Source organism: Abramis brama (genome assembly GCF_963993115.1).
Source record: "Abramis brama genome assembly, chromosome: 16".
Taxonomy (NCBI): Eukaryota; Metazoa; Chordata; class Actinopteri; order Cypriniformes; family Leuciscidae; genus Abramis; species Abramis brama.
The window spans coordinates 6,745,273-6,773,134 of record NC_139978.1 but is presented as its reverse complement, the minus strand read 5'-3'; the positions used below and the strand labels follow the sequence as shown (position 1 = coordinate 6,773,134).

At 36.5% G+C, this 27,862-nt stretch overlaps 1 protein-coding gene across 2 annotated transcripts; it reads right to left on the bottom strand.

Annotated features, from left to right (window-relative positions):
• On the bottom strand, window positions 1-27,780 carry LOC311098541 (dynamin-1-like protein). 2 transcript variants are annotated; one of them, XM_084138775.1, is made up of 17 exons: window positions 27,644-27,780; window positions 26,705-26,808; window positions 26,363-26,504; window positions 24,308-24,354; window positions 21,700-21,768; window positions 21,493-21,579; window positions 20,752-20,914; window positions 20,540-20,660; window positions 13,863-14,201; window positions 11,772-11,892; window positions 9,714-9,869; window positions 7,736-7,825; window positions 3,539-3,637; window positions 3,344-3,457; window positions 3,136-3,245; window positions 2,896-3,055; window positions 1-1,580 (listed from the first exon to the last, which is right to left on the bottom strand). In XM_084138775.1, exons 2-17 carry the CDS (start codon window positions 26,804-26,806, stop codon window positions 1,524-1,526), a joined length of 1,977 nt encoding a protein of 658 aa, XP_083994901.1. In that variant the 5' UTR covers window positions 26,807-26,808; window positions 27,644-27,780; the 3' UTR covers window positions 1-1,523. The 2 variants fall into 2 exon arrangements, with proteins under 2 accessions (XP_083994901.1, XP_083994900.1); XM_084138774.1 differs by having other exon boundaries at window positions 27,502-27,651.
• Between the last annotated feature and the right edge of the window lie 82 nt (window positions 27,781-27,862).

The following is a 27,862-nucleotide window of genomic DNA, read 5'->3' as shown; positions in this document are numbered from 1 at the left end:
CACAGGCGTACTCACAATCACAATAAATATTCATACAAGCATAAATATTACATGGCAGTCAAGTCTTCGGCACATCCAAGCGTGGTCTGAAGTGTTTCAGAGCACAACTGAACACAATGGCTCTTTGTTCTATGGCTCATCACACTGCACTACCGTTCATTTGCACCATGTCTAGACATCATTCACGGGTTACATCATTCATTATTCTAAATGTAACATGATAGATGATTGAGTTTCTTTCATCTATCTCACTCACGTGATCAAATATTATATCTCCGTTATGTTTTTAGCCCATATTGGCTGTAAAACTACTAGGGCTGTGCAACTATTAATCGTGATTAATCGCATCCAAAATAAAAGTTTGTGTTACATATTATATGTGTGTGTAATTATTTTGTATACATAAATACACACATATGCAAGTTTACATTTAAGAAATATTTGCATGTGTATAGATTTTATATATAAATAACACATTTTTCTTAAATATATGCTTGCATATGTGTGTATATACAAAATAATTATACAAAGTACACACATATTATGTAAACACAAACTTTTATTTTGGATGTGATTAATCGCAATTAATAGTTGCACAGCCCTAAAAATTACATAACTTAAGTTCTTATGTACAGTAGTGTACAACCGTACAAACATGCATGAATTCGACCGAATCTAATAAAGGGGCGGTTCTAGATTTACTGTAAAGCTGGACACCACTTAAATAACATCATATTTACAGCATATTAATGCAGTAGTTGACTCAAAAAATGTCTGTTATTAATTACTCAGTCATCTCATTCCACATCCACATTCAGTGAATAAGCCATTTCAGTCTGTTCCTCACACAAAACTATTGAATGTCTCGGATGGACTAGTTTTATGATGATTTATGATGCCTTTATGATGCTTTTAGTCCATTTTGAAGCTTGAATGCACAAAATGTTTTCACTGAATGTAAAAAGCAGCGTGGACATTCTTAAAAACATCCTCAATGTTCTATAGAACGTCACACAGGTTTTGAATGAAATGATGAAACATTTTAGAACTTTCATTGTTGGAAATGTTCATTTTCAACTTATTTCATTGGTGAACTATTCCTGTTTTCAGTCATGGGAGTTTATGAGAGCTCGATTTGGTGTTAAGATGTTCTTAGTACCATTTGAGTACCTTTACTCAATTCTTATAATATTTAAAGAAAGATAAATTGTCATAATCTCAAAAATCCTTTAAGAAATGATGCTGAAGAAAAAGACATGGGCTTGGTATGTTTACTATCTCTGAGCTACCGAGTACACACACACACACACACCCTCTTTCAAACACACAGTTATGGAATCAGTGCATATACAGTAGAAATAAAGAGCATTTGGAAAACTGTACAGATTTTGTTGAATGTTCATGCTGGCAGAGGCATTGAATTTCTTCAGATATACTTCATCATATTTGTCATTCATTCACACACACCGCACGCACAAACATGTAAACACTTTCCTGGACAGAATGTTCAAGAGAACGTTTGGCTACCAAAGATGAGTCTCCCGGATCTCTGAGATAATGTTACTGGCTTTCTTGAGGGCCTAAAAGAGGAGTCAGAAAGAGCAGCATTGGTAACACAAAGGACACTGCATAAAAAAACATCTTGCATGGTAAATCAAGACCTTTTTATTTAACCATCAATTTAACCTTTTTGTTAAATCAAGGCAAACACTGCGTCATGATCGCGATGCGTTCGGATCCCAGAAATCCTATAGGTATAGCCAAGCTGCATGTCATGTCACTTCGTGATCTATGCATTGTCTTATGTTGTGTTTGGGCTCGTTCCAGACCACCTGCTCTAAATAAAGATATGCAATCTACTATGGTTTACTAATGTTTCACGAAATTACAAACTAAGACATGGCACAAAAACTTCCTGTGCAATCTGTCTACACGTGCGTCTGCGTTTTGGTCGTTTATAGTTTGGTCTCTAACTGAAACAAATATTTTCAACGACAAATACACAAGTCTGTCTGTTATGTACTATGATTTTACAGATCACATTTTCATGAAAAGCAGTTATTTTTTCACGCTATGAAAATAGAGCACTTCTAATATGTTAGCAAATTTAAATGCACTTGTGAACTGATGGCCATATTCCCTATATTCACTGCAAAGCGCTTCTAGACTTTTACACACCAGCTATCAAGTGCATTGGATTGGAAGAGGCGTCTCATTTTTAAAAGTCGGACTACTGTTAACTTGACATGGCATCTCAAACTGCCCAAGACCGTCTGAATGTGCATGACTGTAGTGGCGGTGCTTTAGATGGGATGAATTTAAAGACAACTGAACTTTTGTGAAAGTATAAACAGCCTGACTAAAGCACAGCAGACTGTCATACTAACTGAAGCACTGCTGCGAAATACAAATAACCACAGTAGTAATGATTTCAAAATTTGCATACGATTTTCCATTCATTCCCAGTAAAATTTCATCTTTTAAAACACTCATAAATTATACTATATTCATATATAAGTTGGTTCAGTTATATACTATAACCATATTGTATCTGATTAATAACTGCATAACACTGCAAACATAAATAAATGCAAAAATAAATGCAAACATTTAAGTTTTGAATGTTACTGTGTTATTACCATGTTATTACTACATTTAGCCCATTTTTGTAATACAAAATTTAGAAACTCTTTGAAATGTCAAATTATCCAAAAACATATAATCTGAGAATTACCAGTATTAAATGAAAATTCCTTTGCATTTATACTTCCAAAACAAAATCTCTTTTGATTGGCCCATTTGCAAAATGTGGTTCCTGTAATAAAATATATGTATTTTGTAGATGTTTTTATAATCTCTTCACACCTGCTTTCTGAGGTGTATATGTACACGTACCTCCAGCATCTGTGCAACCTCTGTGCGCTGCTGAGCAGTTTCCTGAGACTCGATGAGCAGTTCCTGTAGAAGACGCTGTTTGTAGAGCTGGCCGACCAGCTCACTCTGCAAATGCTCTTTCACAAAATTCACCAGGAAATGCATCACCGTCTTTGGCACACTGCAGGAAAAAAGAAAAAAAAAAAGATCAGATGGTCGTGGTCACTCAGTGGTTAGTCTCCCACACACACAGGTGCTGACCTGTCCTGGATGCTCTTGCGCACGATCAGGAAGTAGCACTTGATGAGCCGTTGGATGACCTCGCAGTCCCTCTGCTCTCGAGTGCTTAGTTTGCGGGATACTGGCACGGCCTACAGAAAAATATCCAAAAGTTGTTGTTCTTTCCTGGTTTTTCTTCAAATGTGCAGGTACAGTTGGCTTCTGTACTTTTGAGATAGCAAAGCCATACCGTGTCCAACAGGTTGATGGCTTTGGTGGGGCTTCCAAACCCAGGCACGGGGCCTTTCTCCTCCGACGGCATCTTCTCATTCTTCCATCGCTTCCCTCCATCCCCTGCCTCCGCCTGCGAAAGAGACGATAAAACAAAGACTAATCCTGTTTGGATTTGAAGAGAGAGAGGGACGGAGAGAGAGAGTTTTAGTACCTGCTGGCTGTTGACAGATGCAGAAACTTGGGCAGCGTCTGTGAAATCAGGATGTTTGGTGTTTATATAGGCCAGCTCGATTGCAACTAGATTATGAACCTGAGAAGAAGTAAACACATTCCATGAGCTAACATGATGACACATTTTCAGAACCAAAACTGTGCTCGATCTGAATGTGACGTGCGCAAAGGATTTTTGATTTTTGAAATACGCTGGTTGGACAATGAGACCGAAACACTGGCCAATATAGTGTTGGAGGTTTCACGCCTATATATGCGCAGCCTGGCCAATCTTCACTTCACATTCCTTCAGTAAGAGCAGAGTGTGAAGGATGATTAGCAGAGCAATAGAGCTCTGAGCAATAGAGCAATCCACATGACATAATGGGAGACATATCAGAATTCAAAAGAGGGCAAATTGTTGTTGCGCGTCTCGCTGGCTCATCTGTGACCAGGACAGCAAGTCTTTGAGGTGTATCGAGAGCTATGGGATGCAGGGTAATGTCATCCAAATGAACCACATCCAACTGGAGTAACTGTCGACGCAAGAGGAAGCTTCTGAAAGGGATGTCCAGGTACTAACCCGGATTGCATCCAAAAATCATAAAACCACAGCTGACTAACTCACTGCAGAATTCCACAGAGTCAATATTGATGGTCGGGCTGCTATAGCCAAACCTTTGGTCACTCGTGCCAATGCCAAACGTTGGTTTCATTGGGTCCAACAGTGCAAATCTTGGACTGTGGACAATGTAAAACATAAATTGTTCTCTAATGAGTCCACCTTCACTGTCTTTCTCACATCTGTGGGAGTTACATTGTGGAGAAGAATAATTTTAATAAATACTTTAAATAATTTAATTAAAACAATTGTAATAATTTTAATTTAGTAAAATTTAATCATTTTACTTAATGTTTGCCTAACAACATCCTTTAGTCAAGTCTGTATTCAAAAAACAGCATGGCCTTGAGTACATTATTGCTTACATATATTCAATACTGACGGATACCAATATACTGACTGCATGAAACACATTTGGTACTGTATTATTGAAGTATTTTTTATTTTTTCAACATTTGTGACCCGCTCTGGCCAAATGAGTCGGAAGTCGCAACGTTCCATTTTAAGATATGGGCCGATTATGTGGAAAAACAATGAAATAATAGTTGTTGTTTTTTCACAATTTAGCACATATTACACACACAACCCAGAAAAAAAACACGCTAAATATATCGACAAGACATTAAAGAAAGAAAAAAGAAAAAAAAAAGAATAAATAAATACATAAATAAAATCTACACTACCACAGTCTGTGGGTTAACCCTTATTCAATGTTTATCAATTTTATAGTCTCTATATAATTCAATACTAAGGACCATGTGGATTGGAAATCTTGCAGTCTTAAATGCCGTTTACTTGTTAATTCTTCAATGGGTAACAAGTCTATTATCTGCTCCAAAGTGGGTCCTGACTGATAAATCCATGTAGTGAGTATACATTTTTTAGCGAAATAAGAAAACATTGTAAACACACATCTTTTTGTATAGGGAAACTTATTTTCCACATCATAATTCAACAGATATAACATAGGGCATAGCTCAAAAGTACAGTTACAAATATCTTGAATTACTTTATGAATCTTCTCCCAAAAAGAGTAAACAATACCAAAATAAATGCATAAATGTTCCTAATTCAGTTCCACATTTTCTACACATAGGAGAATTTGTATCATCAAATTTATTAAGCTTCACTGGAGTTATATAATATTTATCCAGAAATGTATAATTAGTTTCTTTAACATTAATATTTGTAGTCAAAGGTGAGGTCATTTCACTGCACAAAATTAACCATTCTTTTTCACTGAACTTCCTTTTAAGCTCTAATTCCCAGTTTGTTTTCAAAGAAGAAAAATAATTCTGGGAGCTTTCAGACAAAATTTTATACAAGTGAGATATCTTCCCCTTAACTGAAGTAGCAGAGATAATAAATTGTTCCAACTCAGTGGGATAGAATCTAAATTGTCCCTTTTTATATAAAGATACAATGATGTGACGAACCTGCAAGTATTTAAAAAAATCTGTTCTAGATTTTTTTTTTTGTTGCTAATTTCAAAGAACAGACATTCAAAAATAATCTCCCAAAGTTTCGTAGTCCAGATAATTGAGTAAAGGTACAGCGGGGGAAATAAGTATTGAACATGTCATCATTTTTCTCAGTAAATATATTTCCAAAGGTGCTATTGACATGAAATTTTCACCAGATGTTGGTAACAACCCAAGTAAGCCATACATACAAAGAAACAAACAAAAATAAGTTCAGAAATTAAGTTATGTGTAATAATGTGAAATGACACAGGGAAAAAGTATTGAACACATGAAGAAATGGAGGCGCAAAAAGACAACTGCTGAAAACTTACAGTAATTAAAAAGCAATCCAGCCCCCTGTCAGTGGAAATGAATAACAGCTGGTTCAGTCCCAAATGATGGCCTACAAAAAGGTCTCATTGCCAAGGTGTCACACAAGACACATCTCATGATGGGTAAAAGCAAAGAGCTGTCTCAAGACCTTCGCAACCTAATTGTTCCAACACATAATGATGGCATTGGTTATAGGCGCCATTCTAAGCTTCTGAATGGTCCAGTGAGCACTTTTGGGGCCATAATACGGAAGTGGAAAGACAATAATTTCACCATAAATTTGCCTTGACCAGTGCTCCTCGCAAGATTTCTGATAGAGGAGTGAAAAGAATAATCAGAAGAGTTGTTCAAGAGCCAAGGATCACTTGTGGAGAGCTTCAAAAAGACCTGCAGATAGCAGGTACTGTTGTCTCAAAGAAAACAGTAAGTAATGCACTCCACCGCCATGGCCTGTATGCACTCTCACCACGCAAGACTCCATTACTGAAAAAAAGCATGTTGAAGCTCATTTAAAGTTTGCTGCACAACATTTGGAAAAGCCAGTGAAATACTGGGAGAATATAGTGTGGTCACATGAGAGCAAAATTGAACTGTTTGGATGCCATAATACACACCATATTTGGAGGAGAAATGGCAGTGCACATTACCCTAAAAACACCATACAACTTGGTGTTGGCTCTTGGACAACTCTTCTGATTATTCTTTTCACTCCTCTATCAGAAATCTTGCGAGGAGCACTGGTCAAGGCAAATTTATGGTGAAATTATTGTCTTTCCACTTCCGTATTATGGCCCCAAAAGTGCTCACTGGACCATTCAGAAGCTTAGAATGGTGCCTATAACCAATGCCATCATTATGTGTTGGAACAATTAGGTTGCGAAGGTCCTGAGACAGCTCTTTGCTTTTACCCATCATGAGATGTGTCTTGTGTGACACCTTGGCAATGAGACCTTTTTGTAGGCCATCATTTGGGACTGAACCAGCTGTTATTAATTTCCACTGACAGGGGGCTGGATTGCTTTTTAATTAATTACTGTAAGTTTTCAGCAGTTGTCTTGGCTTTCCATGCCTTTTTGCGCCTCCCTTTCTTCATGTGTTCAATACTTTTTCCCTGTGTCATTTCACATTATTACACATAACTTAATTTAACTGCCTCTCTCACACACACACACAGACACAGACGCAAACACACACGTACACACACACACACACACACACACACACACACACACGCACACACACGCACACACACGCACACACACGCACACACACGCACAGACACACACACCCTCTCTCTCAAGCAAAAATTTAGCACCTCTGTTCAATCTTTCTGATTTTAGTTAATTCGTGTAAAAGTGCCTTTTAAATTATTTATTCAAATAAAAACTTTTATTTTAATAATTTGAGCTTCAGCCTGGTTTAATAGCATTTATAAATATTAATGTCTTTGGTCAAATTAAGCTGTAAAATAAATAGTTTATCACTGAAAATGGATTTTCTCAGGTTTTCAATTGGAAAAAGAGGGCAGACGACCATAATTCAAATGTGTATATCTTTACAACCATTCAATGTATGACTTTGACTAGGATATCATTTGAAAGCTTATGGTCTCCTCTTTCCATTAATACCAAAATGGAAAAATGGGTCACTGTGACTCATTTTGCTGGATCAGGTCACATTTATACATTTTGGTCCATTATCATTTTGATGTTTCTGCTGTTTTCATCATGTCATGATAGTATAAGTTAGTGTAGGTGCAGCCACAGGCATATGTTCCTACCATCTCATTGGTTATGGGCAGACGTTTCCTGAGTAGGCTGGTAACCACCTCCACTATTGAATCATGTAGTTTGGGAAACCGCAAAAGCTCCTTCGGACATAAACAAACACACATACAGTACATATGACAGGTTAGTTGTCCATTATTTAAAACATTTTGGTAACACTTTATTTTACAGTGTCCTTGTTACATATGTTACATGTGCTTACCGTAGTAATAACAGTAAATTATGCATAATTACATGCAACTAACCCTCAACCAAATCATAATCCTACCCTAACACAATAGTAAGTACTTGTAGTTAATTAATATTACTCAGTACTTAAATGTATAAATACATTGTAACAATGACACCTTAAAATAAAGTGTAACCCATTTTTACACTTCCTATGTGAAAGAGTAAAGTATAATATTTTCCCAACACCTTTCCGAATATTATGAGCATCAAATCTGTTCCCTTCAGCACACGTTGTGACATTAGATTTATGTATATAATAGAGGAAAGCGAAAAGAATGTTTAATGTAAAACAAATGTACACAGTGAAGGCAGCAGAACAGAGAAGATAAGAGCAGAATGAGGAGAGAATCCTAATGCCGGCTGTCCTGAGCCTCTGTGTCAATCTGTGAAGACTGTGAAAAGCTTTCACTCTCCTCTTCACATTTCATTTTGTAGAAATTCTGAGCTATAAGGGCTTGTCAGGGAAAACAGAAATGTCTTAATTGTTTGAAATAAGAGTTTGACGTACAGTAATATGCAGACACATTCTAACATTCAGGTCGCAACGCTTCCTTCATTGGTCACTCAGAACATTTATGGAAATTGAGCCAGAGAATGAGTCACTCAAAAATCATTGACGGCACAACAACATTAGCATCTAACTAGGCTGGGGTGCGTTTCCCGCACAATGATGTAACTCACTGCTAATCCACCATAGTACGACGCATCATTGTAGAAAATTAACTAGTTAGTCACGACTGTTTCCTGAAAACAGTCTGAACCACGTTAGTTTCAGCCTATAGGACTGTTGTTAATGACGTGCTATTGTACAAACAGCAAATCGTTTAACTGTGTTGGTAATGTCAAAATATGCGTATTTGGCATATCATATTTAAAATCGTATATCATATTTGGCTTCTGGTGCTTTTGGGAAACGCACCCCTGCACGATATTGAAAAGAAAAAAAACTTTATTCAATTATGTGATATTCAGTTTTTCTGTGATATGAAAAACATACAGGAAGTTTCCCTAGATGGCTTGAATACAATTTTAAAAGAATGGATGGATGGATGGATGGATATTACTTTATGCAAGACTATTCCTAAGTGAGAAATACTTTTAGGGCTTGACAGTTTATGAAAATTTTGGGTGTTCATACTTGGGTTTACTCTTTATAAGAACCAACTCAAACCATAAAGTGTACCGTAAAGTTTAAAAAATATCTCTCTGCTTGAGTTTATTCATTTTGTTTTTGAGCAATTCAATATGACTATAAAATAATAATTATTATGATTTTGTGATTATTAAATACATTCAACAAAATAAGAAATACATTGTATTATAAATAATGCTATTGTACTGTGAAATCGAGTAATACAATTCATTTATTTCACTGTAAAATTACAATACTAACATGTACGTGTGCAGCTCACAGCGTCTCAGATTCACAGTAAACCAAGCCGTTCTGAGACTCTGAACCACTGTATCATGAACTACACGCATGTAAATGACACGATTCACTCTGAAAACGCTAGCACATATACGTTTACTTAAATCCCAGCCTCATGCGCGATTTGACAATCGGACTAAGCCATATTGCGTTTTCCTCCCGATATTCCGCGAAGCCCTACTAACTACCCAATGAATGTGTATAAAGCACTGATAGGAGAGTTAAGTTTTAAGATTTTAAGACTGGCTACACTACCTAACATTCCATTTCCTGTTTTTTTCTGCATCAAATATTAAAAAGCAGTGAAGCACCTGTGTGCTGTAGGCAGAGCAGTGCTGGATGATCCTCTGAAGTTCCTCGTGTACGAGCTCCACACAGCGCATGCTGGGCTCCTCCAGTCTCTTGATCTGTTTCTTCACCAGCAGCTCAAAGCTGACCTCAGGAACAAACAGCGCTGGCCGAGGACCCTACATCCATCACAACGACCAAACACAAACCAAAACACATTTAGTCTACATCCGTGAAGTGTTTCCACAACTTCTGACCAATGATTTTCCATTGCTTTTCCAGCTATTCTACTAGATACGGTTTAATTTAGTAGTGATTGCACTCACAAAGAACAATTTATATTAGAAGTAATATTTTAGATTTAAGCAAAACAAATATATACACTACCAGTCATAATTTTGAAAGTTTGATTTAAAAAAAAAATGTTTTCTGAAAGAAGTCTCCGCTGCATTTATTTGATTAAAATTACTATAAAAACAGTAATATTGTGAAATATATTTTACAGTTTAAAATAACCTTAATATTTTTGGTGGAAATCATTATACATTATTTTCATGATTCTTTGATGAATAGAAAATTGAAATGAATATCATTTATTTTAAATATAAATCTTTTGTAACATAACAAATGTTTTTTATTGTCACTTTTGATCAAATTAATGCATCCTTATCAATAAGTATAATGAATGAATGTATTAATTCATTATTAATTCAATCAGTATTCATTTGTTTTTACTCTTACTTACCCCAAACTTCTAAATGCTAGTGTATCACACTTTTTTTCACAAAAATATTAAGCAGCAAAAACTGTTTTGAACATTGATAACATGGTCTAAAATAACACTTTCCAAGCGCCAAATGCGTGTAAAAATCGGCGTTAGCGAGTATATTAAACAGTTTCTATCGCCAATTGGCCGGTAACATTTTTATGAATTCTAACAATGCAATGTTGTGAGAATATTAATGTGAACAAACGAGAATGACACTCGGGACAGTTGACGCGCCAATTTGGCAATTAAAATATTCAAGCGCGAGAAGAAGCGAAAGGGAACTCAGTTCGTTACTTGTTACCAAAGCGTGTTCCCAGAAATTTGTGTCTCAGACAGCACACAAATACTGAATTGAGCCCTCTTTCACGTCTTCTTGCGCTTGAACAGACATATTCAAACAAAATTATGTCAAAAGGCCCATCTTGGCAAGTATCCTCATAAACATATTCAGTTATATCTTAAGTGAACTTAAACAGTTGAGAAAGAAAACACATGTGTATCAGTATATTGGATCCGTGCATTAGCTCTTAAAGTGACAGCAGCCTAATATTCCTGCTGCCGTATTTTTAATGTTAATCAAACAACAAAGACAAAGATCACTCACTTCTCTGAATAACTTAACTATAATTAGGATTTATTTATTTATATTACTGATAATAAGAAATGTTTCTTGAGCAGCAAATCAGTATATTAAACTGATTTCTGAAGGATCATGTGACACTGAAGACTGGAGTAATGATGCTGAAAATTCAGCTTTGATCACACAAATCAGTTCCATGTTAAAATATATTCAAATAGAAAACATTTATTTTAAATTGCAATAATATTTCACAATAATACTGTTTTACTGTATTCTTGATTAAATAAATGCAGTCGAGCACAAGAGACTTCTTTCAAAAAACCCAAACTTTTAAAACAGTAGTGAATACACTAGATTTTTCAATTAATTTTAAATATATTATTTATTAAGAAATTATTTTTTATTAATTTTTAAGATTTATGTAATGTTTGGAGGCTTGGAATTCACACTTTTAAAATTCTAGGTTTTCCGTGACTGTGGGAACCTTAAAAAAGGTATCTGAACCAGCATTTATTTGCGGTTTCTAAAACTCTTCATGTCAAGGACATGAATATGAAGCTTAAAACCATAACTTTGTGTCTGTTTGGAAAATAACAGTCATCATTTGGGCAATTCATTTTGGTGACCCTTATAGCGTAGAAATGACACACTTTACTTTTAAGAAAGTGAGCAGAGTACTGTATGCTTATCTATATACACACACATGCATGCATAAACATGTACATATTATACCGTAGCGTTTCGAATAGCTGTGAGAATATCTAGCTCAGTGAGTCCTCCCAGTGGGTCAATTGACTGCAGGGTTCTTCCAAATGTCTCGTGGAATATATAACAGATCCGAGCTCCTCCACACCTACAATAAACAAATGCTCACACAGTCAGTCAGTGCATGAAAATGTAAAATCATGCAGCACTTTTGGACATCACAGCCTTGTTGGCACATTCACACATTCACACAGGCCTGGAGTCATACCCAACCGTCCAGCCAGAAAACGTCAATACAAGGCACTTAATTAATCGATAGCTGGTGTGGACTTAGCCAGATATGAGAGATGAACAGCATTTCATCCAACAGTGAACAGGGTGTAAATAAGGAGTTGAGCAGACTTGAGGATTATCTGTCTGTCAAATTCAGCCAAGCAGACCAAAGTAAACATGGTGTGCTTGATATCTGTCATGAGTTTCAGTGCAAAAATGACAGACTGAAGTCACTGAAAAAAGGATTCAGCAGGAATGTAGCCCTGGTAATGACAATATGTCAAACTTGATAACACGGTGCAAGATGGCAACCTGAAGTAAGTGGCTCCACAGACCACAGTTAGGATTTTTGTGCTCAAAAATGGCAAGAGCTTTCTCTGATCACAAGCTCAAACCTAATCGGCTGGCTTTGTGCAATTTCTTTGTGTCTACTGTTGTATTGAAGTTACAAATAAATGGCCAGTGCTTACTTTTAATTGGACCAAAAAAAAAAGGCCTTTTCAAAATCACACCAAAAACGACACGATTGTTAACCAAGCACAGAAAGAAGGAAACATTAAAGGTCCCGTATTATGCCCCTTTTCACAAGATGTACAATAAGTCTCTGATGTCCCCAGAGTGTGTATGTGAAGTTTCAGCTCAAAATACCCAACAGATCATTTGCTGTAAGCATCAATAAGCTGCTGCTGGACGGCACAGGGGGCGGAGCTTCATGAGCTCGCGCTCAGTCTCTCAGGACAATATCACCTCACGGAATGATGATAATATCAGAAACTCTCAGTAACGGTGTTCATTTCGAGTCGGACAATAATGCCTACAGAGTCAGAGTGCTGTATAGAGATGGAACAGGTATAGTTTAGTAGTTTAATTACGGTTATTATAACGTATTTGTCATCTGCTTGTATGTATCCATTATTTATTAATAGCCTACAAGTCTGCTGTTTCGGACCAGGTCCGAATGATGATCAAACATATACTGATGAGTTTAATAAAGTTTATTGTACATCACACAAAAGATGAAGCGTCAGTTTTACTTCAGAAAATCACCGTAAGAGCTGAGTAAACACAGTAAGTTATAAGAAGTGCGCAAGTACATAAACGAATTTCGGTAGAGTTGAGGGAGCATTCCTGTGGGCGGAGGTTAGTCAAAAAACGGTTCTAGTGACGTCATTAAAGAAGGAAGTAGAGGGATGTAGTCCAAACGGGCCGTTCGATGTAGGCGACTTCTGTTAAATAAAATATCTCGCTTGGCATTGAACTTTGAGCTTTATAATTTTACAGATATTATTTATGCTCTAACAACAACATTACACACTAACTAAAGTTTGAAACATGGGATCACGAAGAACGGGACCTTTAACATACATGGATTAATATTTTGCAATAAGATCTATAACAAGAATTTAGAAAATATATTTTTATTTCATGCTGACTTTAAAACTTTGTTCCCGGTATAGATATACAATGATTTTTTTCTTTGAAGAGCCTATTTCCTATGTTATTTCGTTTTAGTTTTCTAGGAAACAAATTGAGAGAAGCACTTGGAGAAGAATTTTCACCTACATTTTTTTTTTTTCACCCTGGCTGTAATCAACCAAGCAACCAATCAACCAATCAACCAACCAATCAATCAATCAATCAATCAACCAACCAATCAACCAATCAACCAATCAATCAATCAACCAATCAATCGAGGGCATATGAATAATAATAAAAAAATAACGATGTGCACGGATAAATCATTTATAATAAACACTGCAACATTCTGAAAAAAAAAATGTAATTGTCAATTTTGATTTCATGGTGATTTTAAATGAACTTGTATGTTCTGGCTCATGTACTCACAATTCAGAGGTCTGGATGTGCCTGGCAGTGCCTTCGATGGTGCTGCAGTAGTCGGTGGCAAACTTGGTGACGATCTGCAGCAAGGTGGCGCTGTGGTCTTCCACAGGCTGCCCGTAGCTGTTGAGTCGGGACTGGTACTGGGCGGCGAGCACCGTGACTCGTGTCTTGAGCTCGGGGAGGCAGTCTCTGATGTGATGCATTAGCAGTCGGCTCAGGGTGCGAGCCAGGTAGCGAGAGCCGCAGCGGGAGGCTAATGACGGGTAATGGCGCTGAAGAAACGCCTGCTCGTCTTTGCAGGAGTCAGTCAGACTCTTTTGGGTGTTCAAGTCATGCTGGCTCCTGGTGAAGTAAAAAAAAGATTGAATAGTGGATCAAAGCCTGCAAAATTTTAAACATGAGTAGGAAAGCACCAAGGCGAATCTGAACTCACTCTCAACAACATGCTTTCATCTAGAAGGTTTTAGGCAGAATATACACTACCTGTCAAAAGTTTGGAAACATTACAATTTTTGGTTACACTTTAATTTAAGGTGACGTAGTTACATTGTACTTACTCAAATAAGAAAGGAAAAAAAGTCGGCACACCATGGCTCCAAAAATGTAAAAAATGTAATAATAGACTCACACACCGGTGGTAACGTTTCGAGCACGTAGGCTGAAGAATCGTCTGATGAAGAGCCTACGTGCTCAAAGCGTTACCACCTGTGTGTGAGTTTGCGTGTGTTCCGGAAAATGTCCCACCCCTTCATAACTGCGAGTTCTTCTCTAGTGTGAATATTGCGGATGGCATAAATCTCAAACCAATTCAAGCCTGATTCAGACCATGACAATGTTAACGAACAAGAGGATCGAACAAACAAGAGGACTTTGCAAGCACGGATTTCACCGGACGCTTCAGAGTGGTATATTTTTTGTAATTTTCTTATACATTATAGATACGATGTTACCCACAATTTAATCGTGATATTTGTCAGAAAACTAAGGTAATTACAAGCATTAATTGATCACAAAACCATGTTTCACTTTCCTAAGGAGCGGTGAACAGCCTTACAAAAGTGAGAGCTAACAAAAGCAACAGAAAACAAGCTGCTCTCCATAAAATGTGCAGCGGACAGATAAACGTTGGGGTTTTAATGTACAGGAACTACTGTAAGTTTTAACCCCTTTAAGTTCATCAGCCTTAGGAAGGTCAAACAAATGAGTTTTGGAAAAAACATTGTCTCTTTGACAGCGATAGCACGTTCTTCTAATGCAGCTCAGCCAGGACTCGTCCGCTTTTTTGCGTTTTCCGTGGGCGGGGATTATTTAAATGAGAAACATTGTGATTTCATAAGATCCGAAAAAAATCGCATTGCAGTCCAAACAAGTCTTTCGTTGTAGTTCTTGAAAAGTGGATTCTGTTAAATACAATATCTCTCTTTGGAGTGGACTTTGAGCTTTGTAACCTTGCAGATCTTTTTTTATGCTTGAACAGCAACATTACACACTAACTAAAGTTGAAAAAGTGAAAAAGCAGAATAGGACCCCTTTAAATGGATGTAAAAAAAAAAAGCACTGTTCTTTTCATTTGTTTCTTATACTGTATTTGTTCTACTGGTTGTTATTTGCATCTTTGTTCTTATTTTTAATAACAAAGATCAAATATCAAATAACTATATTGTGATTAGTAATATAGAAATTATTATTAATAAAAGAAGTGGAGAAAAAGATGCATCGTGGTGTATCAAGAAACGTTTTATAATCGAAATGTTATCCTCTGAATCGTAATCAAATCAAATTGTAAGGCAAGTGAAAATCCACAACTTTATTTGATTTGATCAAAAAATTTGTAAAAAAAGAAAATTATGGAATTTTATTACAATTTAAAATAAATTATATTTTAGTGTATTTTAAAATATTATTTATTATTCCTGTCATTTCAAAGCTGAAATCATTCTAATATGATGATTTGGTGCTCAAGAAATATTATTATCAAAGTTATGTAATATTTTTGTGAAAACCGTGACACACTTTTTTCAGGATACTTTGATGAAAGTTCAGAACAGCATTTCTTTGAAATAGAAATCTTTTGTAATGTTATACATGTCTTTACTTTCACTGTTGATCAATTTAACTTAATAAATGTATTAATTTCCTTCAAAACAACAACACAAAACTTACTGACCCCAAAGTTTTGAATGGCAGTGTATGAAAAGGGTGGTTGGAGAGGTAAAAAAAGTGGTCATTTCAGAGATAGAGCAAGTCAAGCACATTCTGAAGGCTCATTTGGACAGTAAATCTACTGTTTACAGAGTTACTATGGATTTCATGTTGACTTTAAATATAGAGATTGTTGGCATCATTAGGCATGTATTGTTCTTTGACAAATGAAAGTGTCTTCAGCTCTTTCCTTTTGGTCAAAGTGAATTTCTAAAACATTCTGCAGTGCATTTTTACAGGATAGAGGTGAGCTGAAAATTGTTAGTACACTGCCCACTACTGGAAAAGAAGGAGCTTCTCCCTTTGGTTGTACTGTGCACGAATGAAAGCAACATTTTTGCATTTTCTAAAGTAAATGTAAATAGTGCTTTCATGGGCAAAACCTAATTTGCCACACTCCTGTGGCACTGAAGATGGTTGCTAGAGAATTTTTATGTGATTACTAGGGCAGGTTTGGAGTATTTGGTTACTGGTTCAAGTCTTTATGGTATTCAATATTTTGTTATGGCTCGGGTTCTTCCTTCAGTCTAAGTTCTGCCTGTTTTATCATCCACCAGTTGGAAGTCAGAATTCTCTTCCGTAACACATGATTTGAAGAATAATTCAAGTCTGCAGGCCAAATGGCATTGGACTAGATGCAAACTTAAATGTAATATTTAAGGTTAAGGATTAGTTTAAATCTCTGACCTCAAGGATGAGCAATAGCCCTAGCAAGCACTACTGATAAAAAGTAAATGACTGATCAATATATTGCACTGAACACGTCTTTTATTTGTTGCCAGTGCTCGCTCTCCATAAATGCTCTCCCAGGACATCTTCAAGAGCTTTCCTGTTTGACTGCTCGTTGTTGAATCCTCAAAGCGAGTGTGGGTTAATATTGAAGAGACGTTGGCCTGAAGCTATTTCTGATTAAGTTAACGAGAGTCGAGAAATGAAAAGTGTCACTGCAGTTCTCCTCCCCAACTAAATTGTCTCCCTGTATTCGTAAAGGAAATGCTACAGCCAAAGCTGAATAAACCAATGATTTATCTCCAGCGCGGCTCTGTCAGCTGATAGCGGGTAGACGTGGTACCCTTGGGTGCTTGTGCTTAAAAAGGCAGGGCAGGAGAGGATAACAGCGTCGGGAATATTACAGTCACTGCTCCTTAGGGGTATGATAGAGGAACTCGAAATGTAAGAAAATTACACTGTTAAAATGTCGCAATGCTTTTTCACACGGTTGATTAAGTTTCTACTGCAGTAAAAGAAGTGGAAAGGGCCATGTGCTACACTTTATTTTCTCCCTGAAGCCCTGTTAATGTCATTCAGGATATCCTGTGCCTGTTGTGAAGTTCTTTTACATGGTCATTTCTTCACCCTCTCTCGAACCCTTACGCTTGAACAGGCTGTTTTTGCTGCTGTGCCTTCAGGTCTTCATATGTAAATGAGTTCTGAATGATCTCCTCGGTCTCACGAGGAAAAATAGACTCTGCATTTTTGCTAAATGTGTGAAATACATTCCTGCAGGTCCAAATTGGTGCAGTTTCAAGGTGAAATGACCACTTGTGTTGCTAAAAGAGCTACAGGGCTCTCTGAGTTTTGTTTAGAAGCCACTGAGTTGAAATGTGTAGGGGCGCAGTCAAACATTTAGATTTTACAATTATTTTGATCAAGTTTGGGGTCAGTAGTGAATACTTTTAGTCACCAAGGACACATTAAATTGATCCGAAGTGACAGTAAAGTTACATTTTAATTACTGTCAAAGTTACATTTGAATAATTACTGTACCTTTGAATTTTCTATTCATCAAAGAATCCTTAAAGGTCCCGTATGCCCCTTTTCGCAAGATGTAAAATAAGTCTCTGATGTCCCCAGAGTGTGTATGTGAAGTTTCAGCTCAAAATACCCAACAGATCATTTTTTACAGCATGTTTAAATTGTCATTTTTTGGGGCTCAGAAAAACGCGCTGTTTTAGTGTGTGCCCTTTAAATGCAAATAAGCTGCTGCTGGACGGCACAGGGGGCGGAGCTTCATGAGCTCGCCCTCAGTCTCTCAGGACAATTTCATCTCACGGAATGATGATAATATCAGAAACTCTCAGTAACGGTGTTCATTTCGAGTCGGACAATAATGCCTACAGAGTCAGAGTGCTGTATAGAGATGGAACAGGTGTAGTTTAGTAGTTTAATTACGGTTATTATAACGTATTTGTCATCTGCTTGTATGTATCCATTATTTATTAATAGCCTACAAGTCTGCTGTTTCAGACCAGGTCCGAATGATGATCAAACATATACTGATGAGTTTAATAAAGTTTATTGTACATCACACAAAAGATGAAGCGTCAGTTTTACTTCAGAAAATCACCGTAAGAGCTGAGTAAACACAGTAAGTTATAAGAAGTGCGCAAGTACATAAACGAATTTCGGTAGAGTTGAGGGAGCATTCCTGTGGGCGGAGGTTAGTCAAAAAACGGTTCTAGTGACGTCATTAAAGAAGGAAGTAGAGGGATGTAGTCCAAACGGGCCGTTCGATGTAGGCGACTTCTGTTAAATAAACAGATCTCGCTTGGCATTGAACTTTGAGCTTTATAATTTTACAGATATTATTTATACTCTAACAACAACATTACACACTAACTAAAGTTTGAAACATGGGATCACGAAGAACGGGACCTTTAAGCAGGACAGCCGTTTTCATTATTGATAACAATAAGAAATGTTGGTAGCACTTTATTTTACAGTCCTGTTCCCCATGTACATACTATGTACTTATTATGGTAATTACAATAACTGAGTAATAACTAGGTACTAACCCTGAACCCATCTCTAAACATAACCTTAACCTACTTAACCCATGTAGTTACCTTATATTACCAGTACTTTGTGCACGCACTGTAATATAAAGTGCAACCGAAATGTTTCTTCAGCCGGAAATCAGCATATTAGAATGATTTCTGAAGGATCATGTGACACTGAAGACTGGAGTAATATTTCACAATATTGCTGTTTTTACTGTATTTTTGATCAAATAAATGCAGCCTTGGTGAACAGAAGAGATTTCTATCAAAAACTTTTACAAATCTTACAGACCCAAAACTTTTGAATGGTTGTGTATTGTAAGTGTATCTGCATTTTATATACACATTATTATTAACAGTAATAATGTAATAGCAAATGAAATTCATATTAAATAGCTTAAATTAATTAAAATACAGTGGACTGAAAAAAAAAAACAATACTCGTATTTCTTAAATATATTTAAATTATAAGTTAAGTTCAGGTACATGAAATCTAGAATTCTCCAAATTCATTTCGCAATATAATCATTACAGATTAATCGACTGTTAATTTGAATGACAATTGACTATGAATATGAAAATCTGCTCAAAATTTACATCCCTTGTCATGTCGCCAAGTTATTTTTACTGCATTTTGTTCACAATGTAAATTAAATGTTTGCTTTGTAGAGCCCTAAACAATTACTTTCTTAGTTTTCACTGAGAAAAATCAAAGGTTATATGGGAAGATTATGAAGATTCTGAGTGAATAATGACTTAAAGGGATAGTTACTCTAAAATGAAAATTAAGTCATCATTTACTCAAATGCCGTACACCCTTTTTTATTTTACGGACCACAAGCAGAGAAATTATAAAAAATGTCCCGGTCATGCTCGTCCATATAATGGCAGTGAATGAACCCATGTGACGCGTGTTGCATAGTTCTGGAGGTGAAAAACAAACTGAAATTTAATGTATTAGTTAACGAAAATCCTGATCTTTGTCGTTAGACTCGCCCAGAAAAAGCACACAAAAAACGTCATGAAATACAATGCCTTCAAATCCCCAAAAATAATCTGAGTACTTTCCTCACTGAGTGGCACATCTCCAGACCCGAACTCTGTTTGTCCGATGACAGTCAGAATGACAGCTGACAGATGTGAACGCGATTACTTGTTACGACGAACACAACGGATATATTCACCTCAGAGAAGAAGGTACATGGATTGTATTTCATGTCGCGTGTTTATTAATCTTGTGTGCTTTTTCTGGGCGCTAACAGAGTCTCACGAATGCTCAGCCGTGAACAGAAGACCAACGGCCAAGATCAGGATATTCGTTAAATAATCCATTAAATTTCAAACTCTGTCATTTACCCCTAGAATACCCGGAATATATACGACACGTCACATCGGACCGTTCTGTGATACTTCTGCATCTTTCTGATGCTGGTCGCTATTCACTGCAATTATATGGTCAAACGTGAAGTTAAAAAAGAAAGGACGTGTTGTAAATGATGACTTAAGTTTTCATTTTTAGGTGAACTAAACCTTTAAATATAAGTCAGCTGCTTTGGAGGTTTGCATTTAAAGTTGCATTTAAAATTTTAATTTAAAATCAGGATAGGAAACGTTCATGTTTCTAATCTCATTAAAATCTGCCTTGGGGAAAATAAAAATGATGTTTTGCATTTTCAACAAATGTTTAAAGCAACCGACCTGTTGACCACACCAATAATGCCCAGTCTGACTGGTATGACGCGGCCCAGCAGAACCTCCAGAGCATCCGTCCCCGCGTCCATCAAATCCAGCTTACTCACGACCAGCAGCGTCCTGTGACCTGAGCGCAACAGACAATGAGTACATTCCCTTCCCACAGTGCCATTCAATGGTGCAATAATGACATCTGGACTTCTCTGCACGTCGCTCACCATCTGGGTCCACCTCTCGTGCCAGTTTAAGGGCATCAGATGTGGCGAGGTCAGAGTTGGCAGGAGATACACACAGGATGAGGGAGTTGGGGTTGGAGATGTAGGACAGAATCATCTCCTGGACTTGAGTCTCAATATCTTCAGGCTGGTCACCAACCGGGACCTACACAAAAAACATCACACAATAAGAGAGACTGAATGGGTAATTGAAGGAATGGATTTCAATATTTTATCTTTAAAAGTGTGGATATATTTACAGTTGTTCCGAAAATTTTACTCGGCAAAATCCAGATATTTCAATAGGAATCCATGAGATTGGGAATTCTGAGTGAGGGCGAATGATTTCCCCAAACAAGAATTTGCAATGGGCTCAAGTTTTTTATGCAAATTTGCCACTTTGACCCTTTCATACATTTTATTTTGTCATTGATCCATGTTTTTTAATCACTGTGACTGCACCTACTGATATCATGTGCACATCATCTGTATCCTAGTGAAAATAATACATTACAACTTTATTCAATTCAATAATTATTGATTTTTTTTTTTTTTTTACCGTAAGAATTTTAGTATCTTGGGCTCAAATTTAGTTTATTTTTAAAATAATTAATTGTACTTAAATAACGTTTAATTGATTTTTAAGAGATAAAATAGAATATAATACTTCTAATTTTTTATCCTAAAGCAAATGAGTTTGTTTGCATTACATGGTAAAATAACATGCACAGTCATTGTTGTTACCTTAGTGATGCCAGGCAAGTCAACCAAGGTCAGACTGAGCACGTTTGGGGAATAGATCTTCAGGTAAATGGGCTCTGGACTGATGCCCTAAGGAGGAAAAAGAGAACAACTAGATGAGATCATTTAATCCGGGCCTTCAAATGGTACGACAAGTGTGTGTATGTCAAACTGTGTGAAACACTGATGAGTGCCATGCTTCCACTGCACCTTATTATCGGTATTGCGATCTGTTTCATCCTCAATCTCTTTCCGGATTTCATTGAAATCTGTGAAAATCTGAGCAAAGAAAAAACAGCATCATTATAGAGTCGACGTGATAACAAGCTTGGTTTGAAAGTGTTCTGAATTTTTTAACTTAAGCCCTATTGGGACAGGACTAGTTTTCTAAATGATGTTTGAGTTACAGTTCGTATCACTCGATGTCTGTGATTTCATGTACTGATTCGGATGGCACCAACATCTCCAACATCTTTATTACAGAGTGTGTGTTTTCTATACAGAAGGTCATCTGCTGTGTTTCCGTGCATCACGTATGACGTAAATGCTTTTTTTTTTTTTTTTTTGCAAGTTAAAACATTGTAGCTTATACAAGGTAAAAGATCAATGTCATATATACACATACAGAAGAGAAAGGGACATACAGAACACCCAAAAAAAAGAAAAAAAGAAAAAAAAAAAAAAGAAAACAAAAACAAAAAAAAGAAAACAACTAAATATAAATATCAATATAGTGATGTATGCAGGTACATTGGTAAGTTTAGGCAATGAGATATTTTAGTGATATAGATAGAGGCAATTTAAGAGAATCATAGTAATTGTGACAGAGTTGTAGTAAAAGTAGTATTCATACTACTATTAATAATAATAATAATGATAATTATAACAAAAATAATAATAATAGTAGCAATAGTAGTGGTAGTAGTGGTAACACTAATATTCATGATAATAATAGTAGGGGTAGTAGTAGTGGCAGTACTGTAATAATAATAATAATAATAATACCATATTTTAGGCCAGTCAATACAATTATTGTAGATATATATTATTCTCTAGGCCTGGGGGCCACTCTACTACTGCCAGTGAGCACAACTAACAGACCTCCCCAACAAAAACACCTCCCTCAGATTCACCGATCCAACCTGCCCCCCCCCATCACCGCCATCAGCGACACCCAACCCCAGCAGTTAAGCTTCTATGTTTCGCTGAGTCTTCCTCCGCAAAATATGCTATGGCACCATTACAGGCACCTCCAGACCAAGCTCACCTAGTCTGGTTGTGACCTGACAGGACCAAAGTCCAAATTTTTTATTTATTTATTTATTTATTTTATTTTTATTTTTTTAATAGGTGATCTATGGCTTGGACCCTAGCGTGCACTGGTTAGCTCCCTAACGTAAATGCTTTTTAATTAATTACTTATTGATATCATTTTAATGTATTACTAACACCATATTTATATAAACTTCACATGAGTTTATAGAAGTGGCTGATCATAATAAACCAACATAAGTGAGCAGAGAAATTTAGACATGTATCTTACACTCATATTAAAATGGGCAGTTTCTGCGATTTGTCTATTCATTTATTAATTTTATCATTTTATTTCTTGGTCGGATACCATCCACATTGAAATTAAATTAAAGGTCCCGTATTATGCCCCTTTTCGCAAGATGTAAAATAAGTATCTGATGTCCCCAGAGTGTGTATGTGAAGTTTCAGCTCAAAATACCCAACAGATCATTTTTTACAGCATGTTTAAATTGTCATTTTTTGGGGCTCAGAAAAACCCGCTGTTTTAGTGTGTGCCCTTTAAATGCAAATAAGCTGCTGCTGGACGGCACAGGGGGCGGAGCTTCATGAGCTCGTGCTCAGTCTCTCAGGACAATTTCATCTCACGGAATGATGATAATATCAGAAACTCAGTAACGGTGTTCATTTCGAGTCGGACAATAATGCCTACAGAGTCAGAGTGCTGTATAGAGATGGAACAGGTATAGTTTAGTAGTTTAATTACGGTTATTATAACGTATTTGTCATCTGCTTGTATGTATCCATTATTTATTAATAGCCTACAAGTCTGCTGTTTCAGACCAGGTCCGAATGATGATCAAACATATACTGATGAGTTTAATAAAGTTTATTGTACATCACACAAAAGATGAAGCGTCAGTTTTACTTCAGAAAATCACCGTAAGAGCTGAGTAAACACAGTAAGTTATAAGAAGTGCGCAAGTACATAAACGAATTTCGGTAGAGTTGAGGGAGCATTCCTGTGGGCGGAGGTTAGTCACAAACGGTTCTAGTGACGTCATTAAAGAAGGAAGTAGAGGGATGTAGTCCAAACGGGCCGTTCGATGTAGGCGACTTCTGTTAAATAAAATATCTCGCTTGGCATTGAACTTTGAGCTTTATAATTTTACAGATATTATTTATGCTCTAACAGCAACATTACACACTAACTAAAGTTTGAAACATGGGATCACGAAGAACGGGACCTTTAAATGAAAGCATGCAAAAGATTGGTGCACAAAAGTTCAGGTAGGTCAAAAAACACATAAGGACTAATGTTAGAATAATACAATATCGGCAATCACAGACATTCGCATTGGAACAGGATGAGATCTCCCGTAAACAGTAGGTGATGTGCTCTGGATTTTTCACTGAGGTTGTGTGAGAAAAACACAAACGTGGCAGATTCGGACAGGATTAAAATCACAAAATACGCCTGTGAAACACAAATGTTTTTAACGTCCTCCATGAAAACTAGTCCAGTCCGAATAGGGCTTTAGTGTCAAACGGGAACTTTTGTAATTACCTGGTTTTTGCTGTGAAGGAATGTGCCCCATTCCTCTGCTTTGATACCTTTAGAAGACAGAATGAGAGAGAATGAGAGAGAGAATAACAAGAAAACAAGACAATACAAATCAATATTAATGACACTGAATCTGCTGCAGAAACCCTCTTCCATTAAAAGACCTCAACAGAATAAAAGCATTTTACAGGCTTTCACAGCAAAGTGAACTGAAGTGAACAAATTGTAAAATCAATATTCAACCAGAAAAGTTACAGTGGCCGGATACATGAGGACACAACTGAGAGATTGGAGACCAAACGTGCATTTGCTCTAGTCTCAGAGTGGAAACAGTAGCTACCAGTTTTTTCACTTAAAAAAAACACAACACATGGGAAAAAAAACACAAAGAATGACATTTACAAAACAGTAGATGACAGAAGTGCTGTGGGATGGGAACCACACCAGGAGAGCGATTTGGACAGATCATGCAGACAAACGTGTTGAAAAACAGAGACCTGGATAGGTGTTTTGAGAGTTTTGTTTAGCTCCATTTCCTGAGAAAGAAAGCGAAGAAAGGACAGCAGAGAGAGTGTTAGAAAGAAATGTTACTGTAAGCGTATTAGGAACAAATTCACAGAAAGATCAGAATACGTCATAGTGAGCAGACGATAAAGGGGCCGTGATATGTTCCTTGAGGTTCACATATAATGTTTGCACAAAAAAAATATATATATACATGTAGAAAAAATATTATTTTCAACCTTCACTCTTGACACTCTGTCTGAAATAACCCGTTTTTAAGAGGCGGACACCTTTAAGGCTTGTCAGTAAACGGCCACTGTTATGATTGGCTAACGTCACTGCATAGGAAACAGCATCAACGCACACTCGATATTGCACGCGAGTTAGTGTTTTGAAAACATTATCCATATAAAACCGTCATTTACACAAAGATCATGGCAAATTTAATTTGTCATGTCATGACCCCTTTAAAGGAATGTTCCGGGTTCAATACAAGTTAAGTATGTGTGGAAGAAAAAAGAGCAAAACCCACATTTACAGTAATGCACTTACAATGGAAGTCTATGGGACAAGAAATATAATGCACATATTTAAGAAATATGAAGCTCTCATTTTTAATAAGATTCTTAACTATATATTAATTTATCTATAAAAAAATTAACTGGTGTCTCAATCCTTTTATTAATGTAGCGAATTTAACAACTATTCTCTGGATTTGATCAAAATGAAAAGTAAAGCCATTTATAATATTACAAAAATTTCTATTTCAAATAAATGCTGTTCTTTTGAACTTTCTATTCATCAAAGAATCCTGAAAAATGTTTCACTGTTTCCACAAAAATACTAAGCAGCACAACGGTTTTCAACATTGATAATAATAAAAAATGTTTCTTGAGCATCAGATCATCATATTAGAATGATTTCTGAAGGATCATGTGACACTGAAGACTGGAGTAATGATGATGAAAATTCAGCTTTGATCACATCAGTAAATAAAAAAAATTCAATTGTAACTTTCAATTGTAATTCTTTTTTTTTTTTTTTACAAAACTTTTGATTGTAATAATATTTCACAAAATTATGTTTTTTACTGTATTTTTGATTAAAAATGAATTATAAAAACTTGCAGACAGAGTTTGAACGGTAGTGTAGCTACTAAGCGATGTTAGCCTATAGGTAAATGTTTAGGTACTGTATTATGGCTATACTTTTAAAATAGTGTGTATTTTAGCATTTATTTTCATGAAGTGTCTTGTACTGAACCCAGAACATTTCTTAAATGTTTTTTTTCCCTTTAAGAACACTGAAAATAAATTTGACTTACTTCTATTTAAAGCATGCAAAGCAAGCGCATATGTGCTAGACGTGTTCTTGTGTGAAATACTCTTTTTTTCCAATACGTTTATAACTTTCCGGCCATGTCATAAAACCTTGCCTATGATGCCCCAAAATACTGTCTAGAGATATATTGTCTAGAGATATCACTATTTTGGAGACACAATCAGTCAACAGAATACATCTCTGATAAATCCTGACACATTTGTAAGCTGTTACCATTGTCTTGTTTGCGCCTCTCCTCCAGCGATGGCACATTCACCAGCTGTAACACCAGAGGGCGCCGCGTCACTATTCCTGAACCTCGGGGCAAGAAGTCTCGTCCAACCAAACTCTCCAATACTGAACTCTTTCCACTGCTCTGTAGATTTATTTAGAGAGACAAACAGAGCATATAAACAGAGTCATATACTTGACTTCACAGGGAAAATACATGTCGGCCTACTTGCATCATGTACCATCATAAAACATAGATCATACCTTATGTTGTGAAGGTTTCCATTTCAATGCACTGCATAAAGACGCAAATTCAAACTATTCACTGTTAGATTAATGACTCACCTGTGATCCCACGACTACGATCTGAGGAAGCTGGATGATCTCGGCTCCAACTGTGAGGAAAACCTCCTGCAGTCTGTTAATGATGGGAATAAGAGTTTCCATCTCTGCAAGAGACAGAACAATCGATGCACTCAGTGTAAAGCTGCTATACATGAACAACAGATTGTGGCTTAATCAATAGAGATGCAGAAGCGAAAGATGCTCCATAAATAAGAGGACAGGCCCAACTATACTGGGCTTGAATAACTACACCAATATCTCTGTCTATCCTTTATTAATATAATTTACACACACACAGTCTGCATATATATATATATATACATATATATATATATATATATATATATATATATGCACACACACACACACATACATATGTATGTAATGTATTTACACACACACACACACACACACACACACACACACACAGTATGTGTGTGTGTGAATACATGCATACATGTATATAAATAAATATGTAAATATTTAAATAAAGGGTAACTGATATTGCTGAATAGAAGATATTGCTGTAGATATTCACACACAGACTGTGTATTTGCATGTCACATATGTACTTGTGTTTTACATGAATAAAGAGCACTAGTCTGCACTCTGCACAACCCATTCATGCAACTATTTTATTAATTAATTTGTAGATATAATTAATTTGCAGTTATATTGAATATTTGACGACAGACATGAGCCGTGCAGGGTGTGATGCTGCTGACAGCAGAACAAGGTTAAATGGTAGGAGAAACGATCGAAAAATTAGCACAACCGGTTCGATAGAATATCCTTACCGTGTGTCGACCCTTTTACAAAATTACACAAACACAGCGTTTAAACCTAAACGCTCACTGTCATGCTGGAAATGTGGGAAATACAACGTATAGTCACTAGAAGACCGACATGTTTTGAGCTTTCGCTTTTCTGCGCCCTTACCGTAGGCTGTCAAAGATGGGTCTGGAGTCAGCTACAAGACATTCGATTGGCTAATGCATTGGTGACGTTAGGGTGTATGTTCAGCTCATTGGATGAAACACCTATCAATCACAACGTGTCATGGCCGCTTCTCCACGCCCCTTCCCAACATCAGGACCCCTACAAGTTCATCTGTGGCCTTCAATATCACCGTAGCGTTCTTGTGGAATTCTATTGAAT